This window comes from Podarcis cretensis (genome assembly GCF_951804945.1).
Source record: "Podarcis cretensis genome assembly, chromosome: 8".
Classification (NCBI taxonomy): Eukaryota; Metazoa; Chordata; class Lepidosauria; order Squamata; family Lacertidae; genus Podarcis; species Podarcis cretensis.
The window spans coordinates 68,321,290-68,342,717 of NC_137177.1; the positions used below are offsets into that span (position 1 = coordinate 68,321,290).

The window sequence follows — 21,428 nt, forward strand, 5'->3', positions numbered from 1 at the left end:
GCCTTTCTCATTCAGGTAGACTACTTTTTTTCAGCCAGAGTTGACAGTTGTTTGTGTGTGTATTAACAACCAGCTTTGCAGCACTGGACTGGGAGCGGGGAGTGGGGGGCGGTAAGGAAAGCATCAAGGCAAGGAATTTCATTGCCGCATGGCTTTTGGAAGCCAACTAAAACATTGTAAAATAACAGTTAAAAAAAAATTATCCCAGGACTGTACTTAAGGAGGGATGTTGAGCAAACTGGGCAAGATGACGTGGGTCTCATGTTTAAGTCTTAAAGGCTGTAGTTTGTATACATCTTAAGGTTTATTGTCAGTGTAGACAATAATGAGCTAGACCAGGGGTAGGCAACCTAAGGCCCAGGGGCCAGATGCGGCCCAATCGCCTTCTCAATCCGGCCCGCGGACGATCCGGGAATCAGCGTGTTTTTACATGAGTAGAATGTGCCCTTTTATTTAAAAGGGTTATTTATGGGGCATATGAATTTGTTCATATTTTTTTCCAAAATATAGTCCAGCCCACCAAATGGTCTGAGGGATGGTGGACTGGCCCATGGCTGAAAAAGGTTGCCGACCCCTGAGCTAGACTGACCAATGATCTGACTTTCTGTAGAAGAATGAAATAGATTAGACCCTGCTAGATTAGACTGTGGTGGGTACAAAACAAGATTCCTGGCTACATCAGCCATAGTTGTTTACTACTACTTTTTTGGAAAACATAAGAACTAACTGATAGTTCTGGAGACCATCAGAGTTAAGGGGAGAGAGCAGAAGTAATGGAAAACGGGGTTCAGCATGCCACCTAAGTACAAGGAGTTGTCTCCAAGTTAATTCTACTATTGAAACCAATGGGTGGTACCCAACTAACTTGGTTCCATCAGTGCAAGGATTTCAATTTGTGCAATGGACATTCCTGCTCTCCCCATATGGGCCCTGTGTCCTCCCCAAATGGGAAACCACAGAGCAGATTTCGATTGTGCAAATTGAAATCCTTGCACTAACAGGATGCATTAGATATGCTGGGCAGGATCCAACTGTCCCATCAATGTCAATGTATCTCTTCTTGAGTAGGGCTAAAACTGAAAACAACCTCCTTTGTTTGACAAGACAGGTAAAGATGGCTGTTACCTTTGTGATCAGGGGTATTGGGATGGTCGCTGTTAAGAATCAGGTCTTTGATGAAGACACCTCTTGAGCTGGTCCAATGTGCTTACCATTAGCCACCTTGACCTTCTGTCAAGAAGGAAAGTGGGATAGAAACTGTAAAAGTGGGGTGGGGACCTTTGGTGCCTGCTCAGTTACCCACCCAAGTAGCGCATGTGTGTGTGTTCCAAATTGTTAATATTGCAGCACTAAAAAATTAGGCACTCAAAATGAACACTTGCCTGGACAGAACTAGTCCAGTACACCCAGAATATATTTATTGTATCTAACAGCACACACAACATATATTCAAATTATACTGAAGTGCAAAAAGCGTACTTTCCCACCCTCCATCCAGGAAACTGTTCCATTGCTTTAAGCCTTGACATTTTCCAGGTTTTTCTTTTTCTACTGTTCCCATGGGGGAGACAAGCTTTCAGGCCATCAAGATTCCAGGCCCATTTCAATGGTCCTTGCAGCTGTAATTCTGAAAACATTTGGCTCCCCTCTACCCTGAGAGGACTCCCCCGCTCCAAAATCAGAAACCAAAGTCAGCATTTGTTCACGCAGCCCGGAGGTTATCTGCCAATATATGGAATAGTGCTGTCATGTAGGTGACAGTTTCATATATGGAGCAGAATCAAGTGGTGAAGTCTTTCTGGACTGCCTTCTCAGGCTGGGGACAGGGTTTGACAATACTCTCCTACGAGACAAAGATGGAATTGGGAATTAGACCAGTAGCCTCCCAGAGATGATTTACTGAGTGCATGGGGAGGCAAATGATGCAGTCCAAGGGAAGCTTCACCGCTTGAACCTATGCCATGTGGAAACTGACCCTAAGCTGGAATGACTTCTAAGCAAGACCACTGCCACCGCTCCCCTTGGGTGAAGAAAACACATTTGTGCCCCACACCCATGGTGCTGCTGGTCAAGCAAACTTGGAGCAAACCAGGCTGCTCATACAACACTCTTCCTTGTCTCTCTGGACTATAGGTAGCACTCTCTGCTAGGTAGAACATGAAGTTTTCCCCATCATTCTTGACCCTGCTACATGAAGGTGGATGTGGGCTCTCGGGATCAGGCCTTGCCTTGTGCCTGCAGGCTAATATCTTGTCCAGAGATGGCATTGCTGCCTGTCACCCAGGTGTCTTATGCTGATGGCCCAGGATGCCCTGCATTCTTTCACCTCTTTCTGCCATAGGTGTCACACTTTGGGGTACTGACACATCACCTCATTCCACCTTGCTGTTGTAGGCATCTCTGTTTCCCAAAGGACCCAGGCCTCTGCAAAGAGAGAAACCCAGTAGCTGTAACTGAAGCAAGGCTGGGCACTCTACTAGTCTCGCCTGTAAAGATGTGAGAGCAGAGATGGCCACGGATGTGGCCCTATAGGTGCTGCAGAATTCCACCTTTCATCAGCCCCAGCCAGCAAGGCCAATAGTCAGGGATGATGGGAACTGGAGTCCAGCAGCAACTGGAAGGCCCCAAGCTGGCTGTTCTTGTGTTAGAGCAAAGAGGTGAGGAATGTCTGCCCCACTCAGTCCAATCCTCATTTGTGTCCAAGTGACGTAGGCCCTGGCCTAACTTTTAGCAGCTGCCATCAAAGCGAAGGTCAATTTCCTACCAACCTCCATGGTTCATTTGGCCATCTCGGCAAGGCAAAAGTGAGATTGGATAAAGAGGAATTAAGACTCGGAAGCAGAATGTTTTGGCAAGCTGTGTACTTAGAGCTTAACCCACCCCAATCTCAATAATACTAAGATTTCAAATCCTGCACGTGAACAGAAAACTTTTTTAAAAACATTCAAACACAGATTTTTTAAAAAGAATATAAATGGCATTTTGATAAACACAAACAGGTTAAGATTCATTAAAAAAACAAAAATGAGAAAGCAGCTTTCAGGAAAAGCCCCTTGCTCATCCCCAAGCAAAACTCGATTGATAACAGAATACTGAAATCGACACACGTTTGCAATTAACTCATTTTTGTTTCAAAAAAGCAAAGGTTCTGTTACCTGTTACCAAACAACACTCAACATTCAAATTTGCACTGGGTAAGCCCACTTAGATGGGATCTTTCCAGTCTAATTTGTGCCATAATCTTGTGAAAGGAACATCTGATTAACAATACAACAACAAACTCTGGTAGGCTGAACTAATGCAGCTGTCATAAATCTTGGCTTTTTCCATGGACAAGAGAGAGCAAGTGTTGGGGTCAGTTGCACTTCCATCAAAGCAAAAAACTATTTGGATCTTGACTGGAAGAACTTGGGGGAGGGGCAGGGTGGAGAGAAGAATTGGTCACAATCACCAGAACCTTCTCCTGCACAACCCCTGCTGAAAAGAAGTTTTGCAAACGGATGACAACATCGTTAAATGGAATTTGTGCAAGAGACATTCCTGGGGGGCCAGCTATTTATATCCATCTTTCCCCGTCCACTCATCTTAAAACTCACATTGGTGTGGGGAAAGGATCTATTCCTGGAGCCAAACAAATATCACAAACCAATCCCTTCCACTGGAATAAAGGAATCGGGATTGTAAGACTTCCCTGGAGAACAGGCCATTTTGAAAACAACTCAGCAAACCTACAAAATGCAATGGGGAATATGGGAAGCTGGGAGAGGAGGTGGGTGGGGTTTTCAATGCAAAGCTTCAATGCAAAGCTTAAGAAACAAAATGGTCCTGCACAGGAAAGCGCTTGTGGGCGGGGCGGGGGGGGAGTGCTACACCAGAGAAAAGGCGTCAGCTGGATCTAGAGATCCACTCTCCAATGGCATTTAATGCAAAGAACAGGCTCTGGACGCTTACAGCTCCCCCTCTTGCGACTCCTGCAGGATACACAACACTGACTTGTGAGGGATCTCGCACTCTTGCAAGGACTTGGTGAGGTCTGCGAAGGTCCTCCGAGGCACTTCCACTGTTTCAATGCTGCAGCGTCTGTACACGACCGAGTTCTTTTTCTCCGCCACTGTAAGGACGGTTTTCAAGCTGTCCGTCGGCCTGAAGTGATGCTCAAATCTGTGACCTGAAGGAGACCTGATGGCGAGAAGCAACCTCGGCTCCTTCTCGCTGGGCTCTTCCAAATTCAGCACGGGATGGGCCCCTTCCCTTGTTTTACTTCGGGGCTTTGTCTCCAGAAGAGGAGGTGGATTCTGAGCGTATTCTCCACCGCCCCCTTTGTGTTTTGCCATGATATCGGTGGAGGCTTTCCCCACCAGGGGAAGGAGCTCTTTGAAGCCTTGCTCTTTCTCTTCTGGTTGGGGACTCCCTTGGAGCTGACCAGCCTGCTCAGACATCATCTCCACGGCACCCTTCCGCAGTTCTTTCCTGCTGATGGATGGGAGCACTCTGTACTTGTTTAAGGAGGAGGAAGTTCTCATAGGCACCTGCTGGAGGAGATCTGGGATTTCAGCAGGGAACACCTGAACAGGTTGGTACAGCTGCTGGGTCGACAAGGTCTTTCGGCCACTTGCAGCATCTTCGCAGGGAGCTAATGGCTGAGGAGACGATGGCACCTGGTAGGAGTAGGCTTCTATGCTGTGGGAGTAATTCAAGTTGGATCTCGTGCGTCCCTTTGCAGATTTTGGCCGGGTGACATGCATGCTGAGGGAGTGTGGCTGCCAGATGGGAGGCTTCGCAATGCCAAAGGAGGTCTTCCGTTCAGAGGATGAGATGTTCAGGTGCGAGGCAGCAGCCATTGCTTTTCAGGAGACCTGGGGAAACAAAAGTCAGAAAGGGCCAGGCACCACCCGGCTTGCAGCAACCTGCTTTCACTTCCTGCAACAGACCACTTTTCAGCCCAGCTGAATTAGGCTTTGGGCTGGGCTGACAGGAATTCATATGAGCCTGCCACTTTACACCGGAAGGACAGCACTAATCTATCAACTCCTCCAGTGGAGTGCAGTCAGTGGACTAGGGGAACTAGGCTAGCTCCCTAAGTGTTCTCCTGGCACCTCCTTCCCAAAACCCGGGAGCCCTGAATGTGACATGAGGAAGGGTAAAGGGGGAAATTATGTCAGTTACACTTATTCAGGCATTAGTTTCAGGAGGCTGACTTGGAATAGAAGCAAAAGGGTTGTGGCTCTCCCGTCCACCCCGTGGGCTTCCCTGGCTGGGCACTGTGGGAACAGAATGCTAGAATATTTTAGTGAAGACTGCTTGAACATGACAGCCACTGTCATGTGGAAGGTCCAGGGGACAAGACTTTGCCCAGGCAGGCATTATGATGGCACCTAAGTGTAGTGCTGCCTTGCTGTGTGCTTGTTTCTGCAGCCCTATTATGCCTGCTCAACTTTGCAAGCAAATAGGTTACGAAAAAAGGAAACTGAAAGGCTTATGTTGTGCATAGATTGACATCAGGTTTATTCTGCAGCTGCCTCAGGGCCAGAACACCTCAGAATTAAAAGACATCAGCAAAGGCATCCCAGGATATTTCAGGAGCCAGTTAAAGCTTTGTCGTTGAAGGTCATGTTTGGGAAAAGTTCAAAAGCAAACCAAAACACTCACATGCAGAAGATGCTCCATCGGCTCAAAAGGACTGACGGCTCAAAAGCTCCAGAGGATCAAACAGGCCAGTCAGTCTGAGAGGATCTCCGCCTGCACCTCCAGGGAGTTGCAGATTTTCAACCCTGAAACCAAGCAAGAGAAAAGAAGGGCGGAGATGACATTTCTCTCTGTGAGAAATCTGTTAATCGTCCTCTAGAGGCCAAGGCAAGTATTGGAGCTGCCCATTTCCAGCAGGGCCCCATACTTCTAGAAGCTCACAACAGGCAGAAACCCAATAGGTATAGCTTTTATTGAATTAAACCTCTTAAAAATAGAGGGTCTCTGCAATGAAAAACAGGTACAGATTCTTAATGCACACTGAAGGCAGCCGAAGGCAGATGTTGGGCTGGGGGGAGTGCCCTCTGTACCTAGCCCTCATTCCATCAGCTGTTGCTGTTGGTGGCTGAGAGCCCAAAGAATACTTTGACCCATCTACAAAGACAGAGTGGCTGCATGCAGTCCAGCTCAGCATTACACCCAGTGAGATCACAGGCCATAAACATGCCTAACGCCAGGCTGAATTTTGACATTCTGGCTTAAGCAAGGAAAAGAAAAGTGCCACCTCCCTCTTGATTGACATTATTCCTCATGACTGCATTAGAGCGAGAGACCCCAGCAGCTTAGCAGCCTCCTGGACTTTTATGCAATTCCACTGCACATCACAAAGTCTCTGTGAATTGAAAGTGAAGATGCTATATGTACTTTTCCTTGTTTGTTTGTTCTGTAACACAAGAAAATCTTTAATAAAAACTAATTTTTTTAAAAGAGTTGGTACATTGAATTTGCTGCTAATCCTCTTCCCTCACCACCTCTTCCCCCTTTCCCATGGGTGTAGACAAGGGGGGCGGAGAGGCAGGGAAGGGCAACTCAAAATCAATAAAAATACATAGCAAACTGAGGTTCTGCCCCCCAACAAAAGGCCTGCCCCCCAAAAAAATCCTGGCTATGTCCATGCCGTTTCCTATTATCGTATTTTTCGCCCTATAGGGCACACCGGCCCATAGGAGGCACTTATTTTTTTTTGGGGGGGGGGGAATAAAGAAAAAAAATTACCCCCCCCCAAGCCCCAAAGAGCAAAGAAGCCATGACAGCGAGCGGAATGGATCCCGCTCGCTGTCCTGGCTTCGTTTTTAGCCTCGGGGCTTGCGGGGCTGGGGGCAGGGGAAGCCTGAGCTTCCCCCGACCCCAGCCCCCAGAACGGGTCTGAGAGCGATGACGAGGTTGTGCAACCTCGCCATTGCTCCCGGAGCTTGCTTGCGGGGCTGGGGGTGGGGGAAGCCCGAGCTTCCCCCGTCCCCAGCCCCCAGAACAGGCTGTTGCCGGCAAGACAAGGCTTGCGGACATTTGCGCGAAGCACGGGGCATGCTCCGGAGTGCGCCCCGTGCTTTGGGCTGCAGGTTGCTGCCCGCAAGACTTGCGAGCCCGGCGGGCACTCTCGTCGGGCTCCCAAGGCTTGCGGATAGCTTCCTGAAGCGCGGAGAGCGAGAGGGGTCCCTAACCCTAACCCTAACGCCTCTCACTCTCCAGGCTTCAGCGAAAGCCTGCATTCGCCCCATAGGATGCACACACATTTCCCCTTCATTTTTGGAGGGGGAAAAGTGCGTCCTATAGGGCGAAAAATACTGTATGTGATTTCTTCTGTTTTATGTTTCCTGAGCATTCTTTAACATTTTAAACCACCTTGAATACTTGGGTAGGAAGGTGACATGTAGATATAGTTTAAAAACTGACGCATCAAATTTGCATATCTAAAACAAAGGTTGTGAAGAAAAAGAGACACTTGTGTGTTTAAATCAAGGAACCAGGTGTTGCTTAAATGATACATCGATGTGTCACTCCCAAAAGGTACTGTCTTCCTCCTGTGTGAGATGGAAGGGGGCGTCTGCTACCTGTAATGCTTATGTTAAAAATAATTCAAGAGGAATGCTTCTTAAGACAATTTTAAAAGGTTTTACCTGACTAAAGGTTGCTGCTCTACAACCAAAGAATAAGTGTAGTGGAGGCATTTTTTTTTTTAAAGCACAAAAGTTAACGGTTGTCGAACTACAGGGATGGACATCCCCAGCAGGGGAGACACATTTCTTCCCTTTATACATTAACAGCAGCACAATTTGTGCCCATCTGTTTATTTACATCTATTTAGACAACTTTCCAAACAACACTCACAGCAATGCTAAACTAAATTAAAAATATACCATAACCGCATAAATATACAAGAGAACACTTTAAGCACCACATTCAGTGCAAGCTTACAAGGGAAACCAGCAATACAAATACTCCCACCTTAAAAGTCAAGGCACTTTGAGATGTCAATTGAAAAGCAAGCTGAGAGAAGAGTTGTTTTTCTTTTTTATTCCTTCTGGCAAAAAACACTGAGAGAGATAAGGACCTCTCTAAATCAGGAATAGGAAAACCTTTGTCAGCCTGAGAAACACATTCCCTTCTAGGCAAACTTCTGGGGGCAGGATGCCAGCACTGGGCAGAGCCAGAGGAAAAGTAGGCAAATTGAGGCATGTGAATTTCACCTTTGTCCAGGTGGCTAATTTCAACACAGACTCACACACCCCTCACACGATCATCCATCCAGGCCATCAAAAAACATTGCCAGACTTCAAGGACACATTCCAGTCAGACAAAAACACTCATGGAGGCTGCAAAGTAGTGGCAGTGAGAGGTGTGGCAGGGGAGGGTGTGTGTGGCTTGGGGAGACTCCCAAGGGCCAAATCAAAAGGACTGAGTGGGCACATCTGGCCCTTGGGCCTGAGGTTCCCCACCTAAAGAGACTGTATCACAGAGTGATACAGTTTGTGCTCCTCCCCAATACATTACCAGAATTCTGGTATGTACCTCCTTAAAAGATGGCAGTCAGAGTAGAGGATTTCCATTATGGATCTGAGTCTGGAGGGAAACTTGGGAATGAAAGTGTTTTGTGATGCATGCTGGGGATAGGGATTGCAGGGTTTTGAAAGGTAGGAAACAGCTCTTTGGAGTCAGAAGGAGACTGATCATGTAGGCTTCCTAGTCACCAGCAGAAACCTTCAAGGAAAAGTGCTCTCCCCAAATTTTGGGTACGCATCCTGAAAACAACAAATCTGAGATGAGGGCCATTCAAATTTACAGCCCTTCACTGTCTCTAAATATCAGCTGCCTTTGAAGAAGACATCTCCAGGGCTGTGGCCCTAGTGTCCTCTTAACAGAGCTTCAGCTAAGACCTTAAATAATGGCTCAGCCTTTTAATAAACACTAATTTTCATGAAATGCTACTTCAGGCTATTTTTAATGCTAATTTAACAGTTTTTATTTATTAATTTCTTTTTACTGTGTATGACATTTAAAAGTTTTAAAATTGACTTTTCACAAACTGCCTTGAACTTCCAAAGCAGCAGGCAGGATATACAAGTTGAATATGCGTACACATTTTGGGTTGTATCGTATCTACTCAGAGCGCAACCACTGAAAATAATGGACTTGAATAACTTAGGTCAATCACTTTCAATGGATCTACTCTGATTAGAACTTAGATAGCTACAGCCCTTTGAAATTAAACCTATTTTGAAGCTGCCTTACCATCCAGAGCATCTCAAGTTCACCCCAAAAACTGTTAGTCCAAAGAGTAATTGCCAATCCTGCTGCTTTCACAAAACTGGACAAAGAAAACAAAGCTCTTTTTCACCTTATGCCTTCTTGTTTTCTCACATCCACAAAATGGGGAAAGATTCTGTAGCAAATGATGAACTCCGCTCTTGTGGCCAAGTCTGGGGCACTGCTGCTGCCTTGTTCCAACTGACAATGGCACAGCATGCACCCACATCTGCCAGCTATATATAATAGGGGAAAGGGCGCATTGACTTGGGTTACAATGAAAGGTGTAGGAACCACCAGCTGGCCACAGAGGCCAGGCTCACCAAGACAATCATCTACTGCTGTCTTGGAGTGGGGATGTAGAGTAAAAAGAGTAGGTGTGTTTGTGTATTAAGCTTGATATGCCAAGCAACAGATATAAACACCAAGGCAGCACAATTAATACAAAGCGTTTTATGTGCCATGTCATGGAGAAAACACGTACAAACAGGAGTCCAAGCTACATCTAATCTCAGTCCAAAAGAAAAGAGCATACAGATGAGGATTAAAAGTGAGTTCTCCCATTCAGTTCTACACTCCTAGAATCCATCTGAATACCATCTCAGTTCGACCTTTATAAACAAATATTTGCTGTTTCAAAACGAATGTGAGGCAGACTTTTAAACCTATTCATTCGACAACATTTATATACCACTTGAATGTAAAAGAAACCCCAAACCTCTAAATGGTTACCGGTATGTTAAAATGCTTCGTAAAAACTGTTAAAGCAAGTATGTAAAGGACTCAAAAGATTAATTTAAATCAACAGTAGCTAAAAGGAGAAAGAATACACATAACTTCTGCATGTGTGGATAGGCTTTCCTAAACAGAAATGTTTTAAGCACAATACAGGGAAGGCACCTGCCTGATGTCAATAGGCAGGCAGCTTCAAATGTGCTGCCAGCAAAAAGAATGATTTCTTACAGGTGCAGAACAGGTATTATGGGGCACTAGTAAGAGCCAGTTCCACAGACTGAAGCAGCCGAGTGAGCATATAGGGGGAAAGCAATCCCTTCAAGTAAACTGGTCCCAAGTTGTTATGGGATTTATATACTAACAGTATACACACTGAATTCCGACCAGTAGCAAATGTGCAGCCAGTGCAGATCTCTGGTGCAGATCTCTGAGCAGAGGTGTTATATGCTGACAGGGTCTCATTCCTGTCAGCAACCGTGCGGCAACTTTCTGCACTAGCTGCAGTTTCCAGATAAAGTGCAAGTGAAACCCTACAGAGTACATTACAGTAATCCAATCTTGAAGTCACCAGTGCCTGAACTACTGTAGTCATGCTCTTCCAGTTCAGGAATGGCCATAGTTGTCGCTCATGCTAAAAGGAACTTCTGGCCACTGAGCAACTAATCCAGAGGTGGGGAACTTGTGTCCTTCCAGATGTTACTAGACTCCAGCTCCCATCAGGCCCAGCCAGCATAGCCAATGGTGATGTATGAAAGGAACTGAAGTCCAGCAGCATCCGGAGAAGGTCACAGATTCCCTGTTAAGGTCCTCATCTGATGCCTTGCTCTATTTACCTTCCCTTTTTGCCTGCCATGGAGGAGACGGTGGCTACCAGTGGTGTGGCCTTTTTAGCATTGGCACCTCATCTATGGAATTCCCTATTCAACCAGCATCAAATAAAAAAACATTTTTGGCTCTTCTAGGTAAAAATGTGTATTGGTGCTCTCAACAATCTGTGACAGGTTTGGGGTTTTTATACGTTTCCTGCTAGTGTGTGTGTGTGTGTGTGTGTGTGTATAGTTTAATTGAAATACTTCTATATACCACCTTGAAAGTGCTGCTGGTCAGCAAGAACCGTCTGGGGATTAGGTGAATTGCCTGTTTTGGTCACTATCCTTGAAAAAAACAGGTTCACCTCTTGAAAGTTCTCCTAGACCCAACACTGCTCTTCATCACCCAAACGGCAGCTTGGCCAGGAATGCATTTTGCAGTGTTGGCTGGTATGCCAGCTGTGCTCTTCCTGGAGAAGGCTGATCCACTTGCCATTGACACAGCTAAACTGGATTAGTCCAACACTCTCTATGTGACTTCACTGTTGCACCATTTTACTATCTCCCGGTTTGTTTACATCTCCAATTAAAAATGCTGATTATAACTGCAAAGCACTACCCAGTTTTTGACCAGCATACTTGAAGGATCACTTCTTCCCACTCAGATCTTTGGCAGAGGCCCCAATCCATGCCCCAGCACCATCCAGCTTGTAGTTGATGAGTAGGTAGAAGGGTGTCAGGGGCTTCTCTATTGGGTGGGTGCCTGAGCTTCAGAGTTCTCGGCCCCAGCTGGCCCCATCACTAATGACACTTTCATGCCCTCTGAAAAACATATCTGAGCCATTGGGCCCCTTTGGCCTAAATACTTAATCCCACTCTTTCATTCCCTGTCCTTCCTGATGCTGACACTTTTCCATTATGCTAATAATACCATTTTATTGTGTGCTGTTTTTGCATGGTTTTAAGTGGATAGTTGTTGGCCATGTTGGAGGCCCTGTTACTGGAAAATAAAGTGCAGAATAAAAATATTTTGATAAAAATATACTCACGTTATATTTTAAATACACATACATAAAACCAGATAAACAAACATTAAAATATACAGTAGAACAATCCCAAACAACACAGCCATTAGAACAGGAGGCTCACATACATATGGCACACCACAGTAAATAAACACAAATACAAACAACCTTCCAGAAAAGCTGCCACATTCTATGCAATGTAACTAGCAACTAAACAGAGCATTGTTTTTAGGCTTAATTTCAATGAAGCAATATATAAATGTTGCAAAATAAATAAAATTCAGCATCAAAACAAACATGGCACATAAAAACTACAAACACACACACATACACACAAGGAAAATCCTACACTATATCAGGAAAAAAATGTGACCAATGAAAACTGAGCAAAAAAGAAAAGTGAAAATGTAAACATGATTTACTAAGTGAGCAACTTAAGATATTTTTAAATCCACAGATGAGAACGGGCCAAATAAGTATAAGACCAAATCCATGCCATACTTTTAAAAGCACACGCAACTCACATTTAAAGCACGTGACTTCCCTGAAAGAATCCTGGGAACTGTAGTTTGCTAGAGGGTGCTGAGAACTGTAGTTCTGTACTGGGGAAACTACCTTTCCCGATATTCTCCAAGGTAAAGTCATGCGCTTTTAAATGTAAGGCGTGCAACTGCCCTAATACCGTGTGTGCGTGAGTTTCTATGCACGTTCGCCACTCAGCCTTTGCCAACCCGGTAACCTCCCGGAAGAACTTTTGGACCACAGCGCTCACCAGCGCAGATGGGAGTTGTAGTCCAAAACTTCCAAGAGGGCCCCGAGTTGGCAAAGGCTGGTGTCATGTAACCAAGTATCTCATACGCGCGCATGCTCGGTCTCTCCCACCACCTAGCGATAGGGAGGAGGCCTGTTGTGGGGCTCCTCCCGTAGGAGGCCGAGGCCCCCCGCTCCCGAAGCGAGAAAGGGCGGGGGGCGGGGCCCGACCCGGTCGCGTCAGGTAAGGCAAGGGGAGCCCCACGCCAGGCCTTCGCCCGCCCTCTCACCTCGCAGCGGCTCCATCCAGCAGCCCTTCTCGCTCCCTCGCCGCAGGTCCGGTCCTCCTCGATGGTAAACAGCGCCGCGTTTCCACGGCAACGCCCGCCAGTAGCCTACTTCCGGCCTTGACCGGAACAAAGCGCAGCCTCTCCATACACGACTGAAGAACGTCCTAGAGAGGCCGAAGCGGGTATAAGCTAGGTGGGTGGGCGAGGGCCAGTTTTAGGACATGGTTTTCTATGGGCGCGGAGTCGCGTCGCTCTAGCCTTCGTCACCTCCGTGGTAAACAGAGGAAGAACTCTGGAATAAACCAAGAGACAGGGAAAGAGGAGAGGGGCGATGGAGGCTGTGAGCAGGAGCTGAGGGTCAATTTAAAGGGAATTTTCTTTGGAGATAACAGCACCTGCAATATTAGCAGTGGCCTATTATATGGATGCTCACTCGCGAAAGTAGTAAATGAAGAACGTGGACTACATTGCAGGGGTGTTGTGCTCCAGTTTTCTCTTGAAATAATTATTTATACTTTTCAAGTTTATACATTTCACTAATTTTACAATCATTTTGACATTTCGAAGCTTTTCTTCCTTCCCCCTTTTTCTTTTAATTTAATATATTCTCCGTATCCAAATTAACTTAATTTGCTCATTTATTCATCTCCTTTTAAATATATACTCTTATGAAGCTGCAGGTTATTACAATAATCCTGCTAAGGTTCTTATCTGTTTACAATTTATCTGTAAATATTCAATAAACCATTTCCATTCTTTTATTTAAAAATTGTTATCTTGATTTCTTATTCTTCTGGTACGTTTCACCGTTTCTGCATATTCCATAAGTTTTTGTATCCATTCTTCATTTGCTGGGACTTCTGCTTCTTTCCATTTTGGGGCATGTAACATTTTTGCCACTGTAATAGCGTACATAAATAAGTTTCTATACAGTTTAGGTGGTTCTGTCGCTATAATTCCCCGAAGAAAAGCTCAACCCACCTGCCTTAGTCTGGAGCTTGGTGGGCATAATAGCACTGAGCAACACTGCAGGGCTGTTTCAATCCGTTTAGTCCAGATTTCCCCCTTGTTACAGAAAACCCAGCAGGTAAAAATCACTCATTAAACACCTGCAGCCGCTGGCAGTGTGTACATTTGTTTGCAGGTGTGTGTAAACAGCTTGTCACATTTGTGGTGATGTTTCATGGGCTGGTTTTATTTCGCCACAACCTGAGCTCAGCATCTGAGCACAACCTCTTTACAATGCATCTGGTGTGCTCCTGCTGCTCATTTGAGAAGCTGTGTACACACCATGTTAGCAAGATCTGTTGGGATGTTAATGCTATGAGCCCCTCCAGCCTACGCTCTGGTTGTATATGCTCTGTGTAAATAAATCCATATATCTTAAAGACACCACAGTCTCCACTGACCTTCATTCCAAGGAAACCAAACCTGGGTAAATGCAAGAACCCTGGAAGTGCCTTGCCATTCAGAGATTGGAGTATGTGCAACAATATGGATTGTGGCTAATACCCTATATATTTCTGCTGGGGTTCTGTCACCAAAGAGTCCTTGCCCCAAACCTGGATCTTGGCATCCAGGCAATTCTCCTTTTTATACCTATAATTATTTTTTCCTGCACCAACAGATTCCAGCCTCAGGTTCGGAAGGGACCCAGACTGACTTCCCAAACCCATAACAATAACTATCCTGTATGTAGCCCATGGTTTCTTATGAAATAGTGCATTTTTGATGTACTTTCTCCCAAGGTAGAGTTGATCCAAACTGATGAAGTGAATAACCTAGCTGTGTTTTAAACTGATAATGTTTCTGATGACCTGTTGGCCTGTTTCTGATCACCCAAACTTTGCATGTGTTCCTAATCCCAGCAATTGCTGCATGCTGAAAGCACATTCATGAGCCTTGTGAATCATTATGGAGATGGCAATACCTCTGTATTTAAAAATAACAATTTATCAGCCCATTACGCATCCCTAAGCCAGCTTTTTAGGAGTGAGCAGCAAGATACTGAATCATTCAGTGTGATTAAAACATACAAATCCAGATGAATGCTGAATAAACAGGTTTTATGGAATTGGTTTTGCTGAAGTTGTTGCCATGAGATTTATTTATGTAATCACTGAATGTTTTATCTTTGAAATAACTATTCTTCTTTCTTTTCTGCAAATAAAATAACTGATTTACTGAATTGTTTTTGTTTTATGGGGATGAATCTTGCTGGAAGGTTGCTAAAACGACTTGTATTAGCTTAATTGTTTTGCCTTGTTTTATTGCTTTGACGTGAGTTTGCTTATGATAAATCTGACACCGAATTGCTCGTTACCTGGCTGCACGGCTGGTAAGTTTCTATTGCCAGTGGCTGTGCGTGCCTTTTGTTTTTCTTGGTTGCTAAACTACCATGGGAGCATTAGGCTGCAGACTTATAAATCTGCTTTGATGGACAATAATAATGCCAAATGACTTAACAGGGATGCTCACAAGATTACAGTAACAAAAAAGTGATGTGATGCCCTATGAAATCTAAATAAGAAAAGTGTTAGCGTGCATACTGCTCTACTTCTGCTCCTGAGAAAGTTTTGAAAATGGCAACGGCTGTTTGACTAGAACCAGAGACATGCGGGGGGGGGGGGGCAAATGCAGACCTCCAATCCCCTCTCTTTGGCTTTTGGCACCACTCCAGGCTACCCTCCTCTTTCCACAAGCCTCACCTTGGGTACTCTAGCCTGCCTAGAATGTGCCCTTGAAATCTGATGAAGTCTTGTGTTTGTGTGCCTGGATGGAGAATAGAAAGAGGTGTGTGAGCTTGTGTAGAAATTAGCTTACTGCTGCAAAGGTAAAAATTTACATATATTGCCCACCTACTTTTGCCACCGGCCTTGCCCACCACTGGCACCTGAACTTCAGAAGGAAATGGACCTCTGGGAATGAAAACAGGGTTAGAGGCAACCATGGACGAAAGTCAAGGCTTCTCTCAGCTCAAACCACTTTTGACTCTCTTAAAAACTACCAGTCCTCATCCAGCCCAGGTTTTCTTCTTTTCTAGTCTTACCACTAGAGGGCGGGAAGTGTCCACTGATGCAAGGCCACTTTCAGATTTTGCAGTTGCTATTCAATCATAGGCAAAATTGGGTCTCACAATTAAAGCGGATTTGGTGCTCTGGCACAACAACTGTGCTTCTCTGCCCCATAAAAGCAAAAAAACTCGACAGCCACAGATATTTTTTCTGGTGGGAAAACGGGAAATGCATTTTAAAGTGTGGAATAATGGAAACATTGGGTGGTGCGACCTCTGTGGACACAACTCAGAATGAATGGTCGATAATCAATCAGGTGGGAGATTCCAAGAGATTTAAAGAAATTATTTATGCATGCCACCACAGCAGCGAGAGTTTTGATTGCTCAAAATGGGGAAAGTGAGACGATACCAGCAAAAAAAGACTGGCTGATTAAACTGATGGAATATGCTGAGATGTGTAAACTGACAAGGCAGATAAGGGACCAAGCAAAAGAAAAATTTAGTAAAGATTGGAATATATTCAAACAATACCCGAAAGACCACTGCTGAGAATTAAATTTTTTGACTGATTTAGATTAACTATTGTAACAAGAAATATCAAATAATAGTGAAAAAGTTGCTAACCAACAATTTAGATTTATTATGACATGCATTCAACCAAGAACTCCAAAAGACCCAAGTAGGAAGGGGAGGGAAGTCCGAGGTAATTAGAACATCAGTGAGTCGAATGATTAAGAATATATCTTTTTGATTTAGAAACACATGTACATCAGCGAGAAACTGAAACTTTGCATTGTGATTTCATGTTAAGAAGGCATTTTTTTTGTAAAAAACCAATATTTTTTTTTTAAAAAAAGAGGTCGATAATCAGTGACGTTGTATAACCGCCACATAAATTTTGTGCAAACAAATCAAGATGAATGTTCAATAAAGAGATCGTCTGTTGTTTTCTGCAGTTGGCTGTCATTTTTCCCACAGTAGAAGACCAAAAAAATAAAATAAAAATGAGTTGGGAAGTCTCTTCTGCGGACAATGGGTGTGCATTGCTTTGTTATTTATGGCCTCTATGGCTTGTGCACTCTCTTCAAATGTAAATCACAGCCCTGACTTCCATCACTGGCTAAGAAAAACAAAAGGTGGTAGCAGGATAGTTTCTCACAAACAATGGGACACTTTGGCTCATATATCAGCTTCTGAAAGGGCAAGGCCAATGTGAGCATGGACGAGGAGCTCATGGGGACAAGGCCGATTTTTTTCTGGTTTTCTCCCTTGCAATGATACTATAGACACCTAAGCACTGCATTTGTGCAAATATTTAGCACCTCGCTAAAATGAAATGTGTCATACTTTGGTTCCTGCTGCTGTCGCTGTTGCTTCTCCGCCTCAAGATTGTTAAGCAGAGCTTTAAGTGCTACAATAGAGGTTTTTAGTAACCACTTTAAATGCTGCAATAGAGGGTTTTTAAACTGAATGTGGAAGGTGTTTTTGTTTGTCGCTACGGTATAGATTTTTGTGTTTTATTTTGTAAACCACCCTATGATCCTTGGATGAAGGGCAGCATATAAATTTAATTAAAGAATAAGAATAAAAATCTGTATCCCACCTTTCCTTATCAGAGCTCAAAGCACTGTTAGTTGTTCCTCTCTGGTATGTTTTATCCTCACAACAACTCTGTGAGGTAAGCTGGACTAAGACACAATGACTGGCCTGAGATCACCTAATCATTAATGGCTGCGTGGGGATTTGAACTCGAGTCTTCACAGGCCTAGTCTAACAACTACGAGATAAACATTGTGTCATCTGTTTGCGACATGTCCCTGTTTATTATTTTTCAGATGTGTTCGGTACAGATTATTAGTTTTCCCTCTTGATTGTTTTGGGGGAAAAGTCATATTGAGTGTTGTTTCTAAAATGGAAGGGTGGAACAAATATTTTTCAAAAATAAAGATAAATAAAGATCCTTTAAAAAAAACCACATTAACATAAATATTAAAATTGAAACATTTGTGAAGAAAAGCTTCACAAAATAGAACATTTCTTATCTTACAAGGAGATAAGTTCTAGAATAGTTTGTACCCTGGACATTACTATTAATTATGCATTTAGTCACTTGTTGACATATTTAATGAATGACTGAATGTTCTCTAGGGGTCCCTCCCACCTTAGTTATGCTCACTTGGTAGCAGTGATGGGCAGCCAGTTTAATTTCCCATCATGCCCCACTGATGTATCATTCCTCCAGGGCACTGTGGGAAATTTAAATAGCAGGCACCACTAGAGGCCTCAATGCTCCATTGGGGGCATGATGGGAAATTAAAATGGCTGCTGGAAGACCCAGCTTCCCAGTAGTTTGGATGAGCTGGAGCGTGTGCAGAGGAAAGCAATGAAGATGATCAAGCGTCTGGAAACTAAGCCTTTTGGGAAGGACTTAAAAGAGCTGGGTATGTTTAGCCTGGAAAAGAGGAGACTGAGAAGAGATATGATAGCCACACATCTTCAGATATCTCAAGGGCTGTCACATGGAAGAGGGAGCATGCTTGTTTTCTCCTGCTCTGGAGGTTAGGACTCGAGGCAATGGCTTCAAGTTACAGTGGTACCTCGGGTTACAGACGCTTCAGGTTACAGACTCCGCTAACCCAGAAATAGTACCTCGGGGTAAGAACTTTGCTTCAGGATGAGAACAGAAATTGTGTGGCGGCAGCACGGTGGCAGCGGGAGGCCCCATTAGCTAAAGTGGTACCTCAAGTTAAGAACAGTTTCAGGTTAAGAACGGACCTCCAGAATGAATTAAGTTCTTAACCCAAGGTACCACTGTACAAGAAATGAGAAGGAAGAATTCTCTGACAGAAAGAGCTGTTTGACAGTGGAACAGAGAGGTAGTGGCCTCTCCGTCCTTGGAGGTTTTTCAGCAGAGGTTGGATGGCCACCTGTCCTGGATGCTTTAGCTGAGATTCCTGCATTGCAGGGGGTTGGACTAGATGACCCTTGGGTCCCTTCCAGCTCTAAGATGCTATGACACACTGGTGCCTGACAGCTATCCAAGGGTGACAGGTGATGGAGCTGGGACTGGATGGGGAAACCCTGCGTGAAGAACCCTGGCCTCTGGAAAGCCAGGCAAGTGCCTCTTTCCTGGTGTCCCACTGCCAACTTCTTGTCTGGAAAGGAGGAATCTTGTATGGATCTGGGGGGAATACAGTCAAGCACTGTGCTCACACACCCCACCCCAAGGTTGGGGGGGGGGCGGCAGAGCAACAGAGAGAGCAGTGTCCCTCGCAGAGCTCATTTGAGAACCAGGAAAGGCACCCAATGTCACAAGTTGCACATCAAGCCAGCAGCTGCTTGGGGATATGGATTAATTGGAGGGGGGAGACACACAGCCCTCATTGTCAGAGGGATGGCACCAAGAGAGTGGCACGGACACAGCCTCTCTTCAGATTCTCTCTCCAGTCAAGCCCCACAAGGATGGTGTTGCAGGAATTTATGTATAAGTTGGGGGGGTTGCCCCTCCAGCAGATACCATGCACATGCAGCCCACTACCAAAACCAGCACAATCGCTTTTGTGACTTTTGTGATTTGTCCCCACAAAACACTTCATCACAGTTTCTTCCTATCTATTCAAAGGGCCTTTGCTGCACGATACCAAATGCCAGAATTCACTGATAAATGTATCTATGTACTGGCTCACAGGGGAAGCATCAGAAATTCATATAGACATGTGAGCTCAGCTACTCAGCAGCCCCTCTGCCTGAGTGAAAATCCCTGGCATCCTGATACCTGAGTGCCAGACAGGTAGCCATTCCAGAAATAACAAACCCAGATGAAGACAAAAGGCTGTGATTAACTTGGCTGGGAAACAGGGAAATGTAAATATCTTTTTTGTTACACTTGATGGGTGCTTGGTGGAGGGCAAGGGGAACCATGGGGCAGGGTCCAGGATGCTCAGATTACTGCCACCAGACCTCCCCTTTCATGATGTAACTATGATGTATTAGTGATGTCGTTTGGGGGGTGTAACATTGGGATAAGGGACAAGGGTGGCACTGTTGGTTAAACCACAGAGCCTAGGACTTGCCAATCAGAAGGTCGGCGGTTTGAATCCCCGTGACGCGGTGAGCTCCCGTTGCTCGGTCCCTGCTCCTGCCCTCCTAGCAGTTCAAAAGCACATCAAAGTGCAAGTAGATAAATAGGTACTGCTCCAGAGGGAAGGTAAACGGTGTTTCCATGCATTGCTCTGGTTCGCCAGAAGCAGCTTAGTCATGCTGGCCACATGACCCGGAAGCTGTACACCGGCTCCCTCGGCCAATAAAGCGAGATGAGTGCTGCAACCCCAGAGTGGGCCACGACTGGACCTAATGGTCAGGGGTCCCTTTACCTTTACCTAACATGGAGATTAGCAGCTAATAAAAGTTTGGGGGCTCTTTTGTTTGGGGCTTCCATCTTGTTCCACCTTGTGGCAGGTGGGAGTCCTGTCACGACAGTCTTCAATAAAGACCAAGCCTACTGGCTGCTGTTTTGCTCTGGTATTCCTGGCTGGTGTCCTTGTTTTTTGTCCAAGGGAACCCTCAGATTTCTCCGTTAACAATGGGGAACCTGCAGGAGTCAAATACGGCCCTCTAAGGCTCTCTATCTGGACCCCGGGACCCTCCCCAAAATGTCCCCGCTTTGCTCCCCCTCAAGTGTTTTTCCCTGGCTGGAAAGTGTCCTTGAATTCAGATAATGCCATTTGGATGGAGGACGAAGAGCGGGTGAAAAATACTGCACAAAACGCGCTACACAAAAGTCAACATTCACATTTGTTGCTCTGCTCACTTTTGCCTCAGGCTCCGCCCACCCCCAGCATCCGGCCCCCAGAAAGTTGCTTAGGAGTGGATGTGGCCCTTGGGCTGGAACACATTTCCCAACCCTCCTGTGTGGCACGTGGGACAGGACCTGTTCAGCTTGACGGCACTAGCAGTCGTGGCAATTTGAGGGCGGAGGGAGCAATAACACAACGGCCTGAAGTCTGAGCTGAACATCTCAGGAGGCCTGGTGGTCTTTTCAGTTCAAGTTCTTATTCTTCTGACTTTCTGTACAGTTTCAGTTTAATGTTGAATCATAGGAACACAAGGTTGCCTTATAGTGAGGAGGATGCTTGGTCAGTCTAGTTCAATAATGCGCACACTGACTGGAAGCAGCTCTTCACGGCTGCAGATGAAGGTCTTTTCCAGCCATACCTGGAGAAGCTGGTGGCCAAAGCAGGGATCCTCTGCAGGGACCCCCATACCTTTGACTCCCACCCAACATAATTCCTGATCCAGCCAGCCAGGTGCAGTCTACTGTTGACGGGCAGCAAGCAGCAGCTCCCCAAGAGAGGGGCTTTTCCAAGCGCAACCTTAACTTGAAGACATTGGAATCCAGAACCTTCTTTGTGCAAAGAACCACTTGATATACTATTACCATTCCCAACCCACCCAGCAACTTAGTTCAGAGGTCTTACCCAGGGGTAGGGATATGTCAATTTCATCTCTGTTTCTCACTTTCCCAATATTCACT

The 21,428-nt window shown here is 45.3% G+C and overlaps 1 protein-coding gene across 1 annotated transcript; it reads right to left on the reverse strand.

The window, feature by feature from the left end:
* Positions 1–1,371: 1,371 nt before the first annotated feature.
* UBXN10 (UBX domain protein 10) lies at positions 1,372–13,178 on the reverse strand. The gene is made up of 3 exons (XM_079987250.1): positions 12,880–13,178; positions 5,650–5,771; positions 1,372–4,856 (listed from the first exon to the last, which is right to left on the reverse strand). The coding sequence occupies exon 3, from the start codon at positions 4,839–4,841 to the stop codon at positions 3,948–3,950; it is 894 nt and encodes a 297-aa protein (XP_079843376.1). The 5' UTR covers positions 4,842–4,856; positions 5,650–5,771; positions 12,880–13,178; the 3' UTR covers positions 1,372–3,947.
* Positions 13,179–21,428: the final 8,250 nt, after the last annotated feature.